Raw genomic sequence first — 9,848 nt, forward strand, 5'->3', positions numbered from 1 at the left:
GAGAAGGAGGGAGAGCTTGAGAGGGATGGAGTTTCTGCAGCAATGGAGAGCTTAAAAAAGGAAGAAAGAGGGAGAGGGAGCTTGAGACTGAGGGAGCTTGACAAGGAGGGAGAGCTTGAGAGGTATGGAGTTTCTGTAGCAATGGAGAGCTTAGAAGAGGAAGAAAGAGGTTCAAAATGAGCTTTCCAAACCTAGAGTATGTTGGGGGGAAGTTTGGGAGGGAAAACACACTTTTAGGAAAAAATTAAAAATTTTCAATTTTTAGGGTTTTTCATTTGCGCGATTCTAGGTGGGGGGACCTTTAAGTTTGGGCCCAAGAGGTAGGGGGACAAGAGTAGTAATTAGGCTCCATTAGCAAACCAAAGCCTAGGCCCCCTAGGGTCAAAGAAGTAAAAAATGTGCACCCAGCCCTCTTCCTATTGGTCCATTCCTAATCAACCAAGAGGCCCTCTTTGGGTCCAAAAAATTCCTAATGGCTTTCCTAGCTTCTACCTTAGCCTGTCTAACACTAGACTTCCCTTTAACCTTAACCCATTCCCCTTCCAAGGTGCCTTTCCCAGACTCATTCATTACTTCTTTGCCTTTCTCCTCGTTCTTCTGGCTTTCAACCAAAGTTTTAGCTTTATCCACTCCACTCAAATTATCCTCTTTTACCTCCTCCCTTTTAGCAGCCATTAGGTTAGGGAAATCTTTGGCAGTATGGCCGAATCCTCCACACCTAAAACATGCATCTTGGAATGCATCGAATTTAAGACCTAATTCCAAGGCACCTACCTGAGCTAGGTCCACATCAATTGACTTTGGGGTTTCAATGGAGGTATTCTAGGTGATACACACGCTGTTACGCTAACTCTCTCCCACCTCGTCATCAAAGGGACATACAACACTAGACCTAGAGCTTGAGCTAGGGGGGAAGACCGACCACCTCAACCCACACAGGACATACACTTTGCATACTTTTATTAACACGTCAAATAGCAGATCAAAAGGAAAAACATGCACCAAATGTTGCCCAAAAAATAGAGGCCCTTTAGCAAATAGCTTAGAGACTTCTTGACCCTTGACAAAGAGGACGTTAAAGAAGCCTTTTCCCAAATAGAAAATCTTAGATACAACACTCTCATGCAAGATACTCTCTTGAAGCCATCTTCCTATTTCCACCTTGGACAAATACCCAGAAATAAAATGAAGACACTACACATTGAGAACAGTCCTATTTGGCTTTTAACAAATTCTTGGTTGAGCTTCAAACATACCTTGTTTTTAACATGCGAGCATCGTCTCTCGGCATGCATTTCCTCTTGGAACTCTCTGCCTCAATAACTTCTCCTCGACGCTTTGTCGCCTCCTTAGCCTTCGGATCCCAGTCCTCCCATCCATTTGCTCCCTCTTCCTGACACCACTTACTAGATGGCTTAGCCATGTAGGGCCCGAGTCATCGACCACCTGTCGACGTACTGGGTGCATGCGACTACGCGTGTGAAGTGAATAGGCCACTAACCCACTCTCTCATGCACGTGCCACACGTCAACTCTCCTTTTCTGTGCGTTTGTAAGTCTATAATGTAATTTATCTAATATCTAATATATAATAGTTGCCTAAAGTTTGTGACAAAATGATTAATTAGCTTAAGATGCATCCTTAATAAATCATATAGTAAGAAAGACATTATCAACCCTAATGAAACTCATAGTAGATCTAGTCTTGTTGATGGGATTGTTAAATGTTAGTTTTATCATGCACAGGAGCGCACATGCACACACAAGGTGCGCTCGTGCGGCACACACACAAACACACATCTTTCAGAATGTTAGAAAGATTTTTAGCATGCACACACAAGGTGCGCTCGTGCGGCACACACACAAACACACATCTTTCAGAATGTTAGAAAGATTTTTAGCTTGTTGGTGAAAAAAAGAAAATACTAATTAGGTCAATAGACATCCTTACATCATTAAACACACACACACACACAACACACGCATCCATCGGTTTCACATTTGTCGAGGTAAAAGTTTTGATCAAGTTTTATTTTCTCTCTCTCTCTCTCTCTCTCTCTCTCTCTCTCTCTCTCTCTCTCTCTTGCCCCTTCACGTGTGATGATTTCTACGTAGGTGATGCGTTATTTCTTTTGAAAATGTTATAATGTTATACTTATATTTGGTACTTTTATTGCTTTTCTTGTTGATGCAACTTATGATGTTATAACAAGCTTAATGGAATATTTTTTTAGTATTTAATGCATTAAGCAATTTATTTCATCACACCACCCCTAATGTTGGGAGCCTTTGAATCAACATGGCTCGCTATCTATTGCTCCTAGCATGGTTCGCCTCCACTTCAGTGTATCTATTGCTCCTAATTAGGAGTTGAGGAGGTTATAGTAACTACTAATGACAAGATCTTAAGCGGTTTATTTCATCATACCACCCCTAATGTTAGGAGCCTTTGAATCAACATGGTTCACCTGTATCTATTGCTCCTAGCACGGTTTGCGTCCATCTAGTGTATCGATTGCTCCTAAATAAGGGCAAGTAGTCGCTAACTAACTTAGCTAACTAAATTCTAATGACAAGGGGAGGTGATTACTAAGCTAGATTAGTAGCTAACTAAGTTCTAAATAATAGTTTATCAAATTTTTTTTAAAAAATGAATGATTTATTTAGGTCTGCGTTATGATTTGCGTGGCTTTAAAAGGGTGGGGGCGTCATATAAAAGGACCCCGTCGTATCTACAAAAGGAAAAAAGCTCAGCGCCACCTTTTGCTTCGATATCTTCTTCTGCGCCATCGCTCGCCTTACTCTGCTGCTTTGCCCTTTTGTTCGATATTGAAAATCCTAGTCATCTAAGCAATCACAAGAACGCAGCGTTTACAGGTTTCTAGGCGTCTTGGAAACCCTAAAAGCTTCCTGTTGAAACCCTAAAATCAGATTAGGAACCCTGAACGTGTTCTGGAGCCCTAAATGTACCATGCAACCACGATTGGAAATTCTATCAGCATACGCGAAACCCTAGCAGACGATTGGAAACCCTATAAAGCAGACCGGAAACCCTGAAATCCGATTAGAAACCCTAATTCGTCTGCAAATACCCTCCCTCTGACTGGCCCTCCTTACACGGTATGATATGACGAGCTTTTATTTTCCCGCATATCAGTGTAGCCTGCAGAGGGCTCTTTGACTTTTTTTTTTTTCTGATGCAACACATACAAAAAGTAACGTGAATCCGAGAAGGTCAAGGTAGATTTGTAAGGGTTAACCTATTAGAAAAGAAGATGAGAACTGATTATGACAGACTTAACCTAATGGAAAAATGGCTTTCATTGGCCATAGTTTGTCACATGCCAATGGTTTGCATGTGGACTCAAGGGAGCAATCTGTGTGCTTGTTGGGTCCAAAAGCAAATACGGGTATGTGTGTGATTCTGATAGTTATAGAGACATGACAGTTTTGATATGTTTGTGTGTGCGCGCGTGTGGGCGGAAAGAGAACACAAGCTATATGTGATGAGAGGATGTGTTTGGGTGGGTGGGTTTTGGATGCTGGTTTGAGGGGTGGGGTGCATACGAGCACGTGAGAGGATGTATATGTCTACGGTTGTGTGCGTCTCTGGGAGGTATAGAGGCAGCAATTTAATGTGTTGTTGGGCGTACTCATGAGTAGCTCATTTCCCACCCTATCTAAGTGGCCAAAAGATTCACATAACATAGGCATGTCACCCTTGATGGTATAAGGGAGAGAACAAATGAAGGAGAACAGTAATTTATTAGGACATGTATCTACCTTGGATCTGTGTGTGTGTGTGTGTGTGTGTCTGAATGTAAATATATGTGCGTGTTGTGGAGAGAGGTGGGGGGTTCTTGCTTTGAGGTTTCTGCATGATTTTGTCTAGCTGTGTTTCCGTCCACATACAGGCATTTTAAGGGCTTGCATGGTTTTGTGAGACAGTAACCTTCAAAACCTTCATAATGTCTGCAGATTGAAGCTTCTCACCAACAAAATTACACACTAATCAGAAGATGTGCATGGGTTTTTTACTAGCCATTAAGTGATAATCATGAGGCAGACTGTACATGAGCAGAATCATTTTTTCCCGGGCACATTTCCACAAGTGAGACAGCCTGGATTCTTAAGGTTTACCAGGAAAAGGACCGATTTCATACAACCTGGTATCCTAGGTGCTGCTCCCACTAATTCTCTGGGACATATGAGCCACCTGCCATCAGTTATGTGGCAAGGTGGACCGCATGTAAGCGCACAACCTAACGTGAACCTAAGGCAACATGGGTGGTTGCGCACATCAGAGCCCATGTCTTCACCACCTTTGGCCGATTGTTTTTTTCAAATGGCTTGGCAGACGGGCATTCAACGTGACTGTAGGCTGAGTCAGTCTCGCAATTTTGGGCGGCGAAAGCACAAATTGAGCACAAATGCAGGTGGTACAGGACATTGTCAGAACAGATTGGCTCCACGTAAGGTATCTCGTGGTGGTATGAGGGCATCGGAGTCATCAAAAGAGTTGAATTCAAGTTGTGACCAAGGCAGCAATAAGCAAAGCTCGTCTGAAGAGCGGTCAACTGCTGACAAAGAACACGATGATGGACAAGGAAACGAGGAGCCTTTGGTAGAAGAACTAGAAGAGGGTGAGATTCAGGCAGACTCTCCAGCCCAGAGTGCCAATGTGGATGCTGAGGAGGACCTCAAACAGAAAGAAAATGCTGATGATGAACCGGTGACATGGGGTGCCGGCAATACAAATTCTGCATCTGACCTGGACATTGCCGAAGGCGTTAAGAAGAGAGAGAACCCGGATAATGGATCTTTTAGATCAGGTGATATTCATTTGAAGCCTCTCTCTCTGGAATCGAGATTAGAAAACTCTACCATTCACCGGCATTTCACACATGCCAATTGTGACAGTGAATTTGTCAACATACGTATTTGTGAATGCATGGAGCTGGCCGACCATGTGAGTTCAAAAGATGCTCAAAGGTGAGGCTGTTGTACCAGTGGACCGCAATTTACTACAATCTCATAGTATAGGCTTCAATATTTTGTTTGTAATCAAATTCAACTTCTTTGTTGTTGGACAGGTCTTTTGCCAGTGTCTGTAGAATGTTGGAAAGGGCCTTGAACATACTCAGTGATCTGTCTAAGATGGTTGATCTGGAAGAGAAGGCTTTGGAGCAGAAACTTTCGGAAGCAGTTTCTAAGGTGTTCTCTGGGATACAATCAGCATATATGGTAAGCTTAGTTCGCCCTATGAGGAGTCACAAAACATCATTGAAATGACTGACCCACCCTCACTCTCATAGGTGCAGGACATGGGATGTTTATGACAAATCTTGTTATCTTCCAGGTTCGAATTGCAACATTAGGGACAGAGCAAGAACAGGACATGGATGGTTTCCCAAGGTTATTATTACTCTGTGTTCTACAATCAATGCAGTATTTGTGAAAAGAGGACCTTTGAAGCTCTAAGGGTTTTTAAAAATTGTGCAGCTTGCTCGAGCTTGCTAGCAGGAGTTGCCCAAAGCTTTTCACAACAAAACACATTCAAGAAGTAGGTTTGTTGTGTACGTGTAAGTGTAAATGCATGTGCATGTGTGTGTGCATATACAGATGGGTACGTGTACATATTTGTGTATTGGTTTGTTGACTTTTGAAACCGCGTGTCCTTCGTATTATTTTGCAGCTCAATTCAATAATGCAGAACATGAGACTCCATAGCCAAGTTGAATGCTCTTCTAATAAGCAAAGCTCTCCTTTGTCACAAGCTTGGGGGGCAAGTATCAAGCTAGAAGCTGTTAAGTCTGGATACTCAAAGATGGATACAGGTGCATGTGTTGAGCTTAATGCTTCTGAGACATTAGTTGGCAGGAATACTACACACAACTTAGAGCATGTGAGTGACATGGCTCCTTCATTGAGTACAGATAAGGTGCGGGAGATGAACTTGTCTGGTAGCTCTTGTAACATGGCTTCTGGATCCTTGGAAGGTGTCAGGTTGAAGGCCTTCCAAACAAAAAGAATATGCTCAGATATAGGTGTGCATGATCCTCCTATTGAAGCTAGTTCATATCGGGGAAAGTTTGCAAGCAAACCTCTTGATTTGTACTCTCGACTTCCAAGTCCAACCCCTCTGGAGAATGAGAGTTCTGGCTCAAAACTTCAAGCAGGTTTCACAGCAGGCATTACAATCTTGACATCCTTTCCCAAAGGCCAACAAACTTTTGCAGCTTTGGACCTTTTACAGTCTGGAAGCACATGTTCCGTTGTGGCAAATGAAGCTCGTGTCTCAGAGATGGATGCAATGAGTTCTCAGACCAGTACCCTTCATTATGGACCAAAGATGTCCCAGGATCCAATGCCAGAAGTTCCTCAGACTTTTGAAGCTCTGGAGGCTTCCGTTATGGTGAAAGGCCACTTGAAGAGTCGAGATCCCAGAAGGAGACTAAGAGGTGTCTGTTTTGCAGACTCTGAAAGCTGCCCTCAAGGTTTAAACCCCGCTGAAGAACATATAAGGGAGGGCAGAAAGCATGGAAGAGTGGAGGATTCACAAGACAATTTGTCGAAGCGTGCATGTTTAGAGAGGGAGAATGATAGCCGAATAAAGCTAGAATACCAGCTAAACACCGAATCCTTCTCTGAAGGACCCATGAGTATGGAGATTGACAGCTCCCAAAATGGCTGTAATGTCCCTGGGGACTCTGGTGAAACCTGTGGAAGTACATTTTCTGGAGATGCAATGTGGGCAAGATGCCAAACTTCACAGAAAATTCCAGATTTGAATCTCAAATCCTCTGATGCTACATCAGAAAGCGAATTTGATGTAGCAGACAATGCCTCTCAAACCATTTCCGTCGTCTTAATGAAGCCTCTAGCTGGTCCAGAACATTCTAAGGTAAGAAGTTGTCATCTCTTGCAACTGTTTTGATCAGTGCAGAAGCCTTTATTTTGCAGAGATACAGTTTCAATGATAATCATATCCGATTCCAGCCTGACAAGGTTTGCATCTTGGTACCTGCTTTTGCTAGACAAGTGACCCTGTGAAGCTCAGAATGAAGTCACGTGATCCTCGGAGATCACTATTAGAGAGGGGAACAGCTGGAGTTAACAAGGAAGGTCTGCCTGAAATGAATGATCCTACCTCAGAGGGTGGCGAAAGTGAAGCCGTTCCTTCCTCCCGGAGGGAAGATTGGGCTCAAACCGAAGCAAGCTTGTTTGGGTCAAATTGCTCAATCCTTGATGGGCACATAGGGGGCAATAGTGGTGGTGACAGAAATTTGATTGTTTCTCCCCCTAAATCTCGACTCAAGAAACATAAAATCCCAAAACCCTACTCTACAAGGCATCCTGATGGCATCACTTCTTGGGAGAACATCCATCTTCTTGAAGGGCTGGATGACAAGCAGCGTGAAGCAGTGTATCAAGAAAGAGCCAGGAGGATAGATGAGCAGAATCGCATGCTTAATTCGGGAAAGCTGTGTCTGGTGCTGGACCTGGATCATACCCTTCTGAATTCTGCAAAGGTATCCCTCCTTAACTTGTTATATATGGGTTTTCAAGGGTGTGGGTGTTGCTCGCGCATGCATGTTTTCCATGCATAGGTTTTTTTAAACTTATACATGTTCTGGTGTGTGCGTGCACATGTGCATGTATGGATTTTCTTTTACGACTTCTCATAAGCATGTTCTGGTGCACAGTTTTCAGAAGTGGATAAAGAATCGGAGGCTATCTTGCTTGCAACAGAAGTCACAGACCGCCACAAAGGTGAGAATGAAGGATTGAATAAGGACCTGTATCGTTTCCCAGAAATGGGCATGTGGACAAAGCTACGACCTGGTGTCTGGAACTTTCTATCAAGGGTAGGTCTATTTCCTTGTCTTTACATATTAATTGTGAGTCTTGGCAGAGTCCCAACTGTGTGACATGATTTGCAGGCGAGCCAACTGTATGAGCTGCATGTCTATACCATGGGTAACAAGGCATATGCAATGGAGATGGCTAAGTTGCTTGATCCTACTGGTACTTTGTTTGCTGGAAGAGTCATGTCAAGAGGAGTTGACGGTGATGGAGCTGATGATGATGAGGTCTCTCCCAAAAGTAAGGATCTTGATGGAGTTCTAGGCTTGGAATCCGCTGTGATCATAATTGATGATTCAGTGCAAGTCTGGCCTCATCACAGGCACAATCTTCTTGTGGTGGAACGGTAATATTCTGCTACCTTCAGCTCTTCAGCTGGCGTAAATGGGCTTCTTAGGTGATGGTTCTTTCTTTCAATCAATTGCAGGTATATGTACTTTCCTAGCAGTAGGCGGCAGTTTGGGCTACCTGGGCCATCGCTTTTGGAGATAAGGCACGACGAGCGGGCAGCAGATGGCATGCTGGCATCTGTTTTGAAGGTGGAGCATTTGTGTTGCAAGGTTTTATTGTGGCGGGTGTGCCATGTTTATTGTAGCTTGTCCACAGGTTTTGAAGATGGTGGTGTGGTGATGCAGGTCATAGAGAAGGTGCATCACATTTTTTTCTCAAACAAATGGTTGCATGAGGTGGACGTTCGGGGCATTCTGGCGGCAGAGAAGCAGAGTGTTCTAGCTGGCTGCAAGATTGTTTTTAGCAGAGTTTTCCCTCAAGGTGAATCTCAGCCCCATCTCCACCCTTTGTGGCAGACAGCTGAGCAGTTTGGTGCAGTCTGCACCACAAAGATAGATGACGGAGTCACTCATGTGGTGGCAATTTCTCGCGGAACTGATAAGGTTTTCTTTCTATCATGTTGATATTGAATGCGCTGCTATTTGGCTATGTCGAGCAACCAATACGTGCTGACCTTCTGGTTGAGAACTTGCAGGTCAAGTGGGCCATGCGCACAGGGAGGTTCTCTGTTTGTCCTGCCTGGTGAGTGCATGAGTAACTTGGTGTATTCTTTTGGAGGCTGATATATATACATATATAGCATATCCTTATAAATTTTTGAGCAAGCTCTGTTGATCTTAACTTTGTGTTTGGACCCTTCAGGCTGGAAGCTTCTGCCGTTTTGTATCGACGGGCGAATGAACAAGACTTCCCTGTTCCTCCGTAGTCCCCTCTGCATTTTGTTCTATGTGTAACCTCAATGTTTTAGTCCTAATGAGTCAGCACACATATGATCCCTACATATAAAGGAAATTAGATCCCTCAGGTAGGTTTGTGATGGAGAGATGCAAGTAGGTTTTAGCCTATACCATTTTCCATGTATAGTTTACCATTGAAGGGATTGGGGGTCTTTTATAGGATTAGAGAGGTGGAAAGCTCATACCGGTATCTTCATATAGAGTAGAGGCTTATTGTTCTAGGCATCCAATCCAATGCCTGCACCTTTAGCTAAGAGAACCCTACATCCCAGAATTCTGATCCAGCTTTAGAAGCCCTCATAGAGCTTGCCTTAGTACGTTTCTACTTTAAATCCAAGAGGCGTAATTTTTGTTGATAGAGCCACTGAATCAAGAATATTAATATTAAACAGCTTTAATGGGTCACGAGGATATTGTTATTTAGTTTCAAGAGTTTGTGATAGTTGCCTTTGTAGGCCAGATATTGCGACAAAGTTAAAAAAATTCTTCAAGACGATAGGAACTTTGCATGTCTGCAAAAGAAGGGCACATGAAGCTTCAATGGCACAAGTAAGACACATCAGAAAGATAATAATACAAGAAAGAGTAGAGAGAAAATCATGGAATGTAAACCTCGAACCACAGGTTAACTTCAATGGAATGAAAGTTTAAGGGAGCTTATATCACAAGTGCAGTTAAACACCTATTCTGAAGGTTACCTAGAAGGAATGAAAATTTAAGGGGGAAGATATCACAA

The 9,848-nt window shown here is 43.2% G+C and overlaps 1 protein-coding gene across 1 annotated transcript; it reads left to right on the forward strand.

Moving 5' to 3' along the window:
- The first annotated feature begins 2,810 nt into the window (after positions 1–2,810).
- LOC147607859 (uncharacterized) lies at positions 2,811–9,517 on the forward strand. The gene is made up of 13 exons (XM_086789788.1): positions 2,811–3,119; positions 3,978–4,991; positions 5,093–5,243; positions 5,359–5,414; positions 5,502–5,562; positions 5,695–6,903; positions 7,037–7,531; positions 7,706–7,867; positions 7,943–8,211; positions 8,293–8,404; positions 8,501–8,758; positions 8,851–8,897; positions 9,018–9,517. The coding sequence occupies exons 2-13, from the start codon at positions 4,057–4,059 to the stop codon at positions 9,079–9,081; spliced, it is 3,819 nt and encodes a 1,272-aa protein (XP_086645914.1). The 5' UTR covers positions 2,811–3,119; positions 3,978–4,056; the 3' UTR covers positions 9,082–9,517.
- Positions 9,518–9,848: the final 331 nt, after the last annotated feature.

This window comes from Cibotium barometz, chromosome 54 (genome assembly GCF_041138505.1).
Source record: "Cibotium barometz isolate CiBa-2024 chromosome 54, ASM4113850v1, whole genome shotgun sequence".
NCBI lineage: Eukaryota > Viridiplantae > Streptophyta > Polypodiopsida > Cyatheales > Cibotiaceae > Cibotium > Cibotium barometz.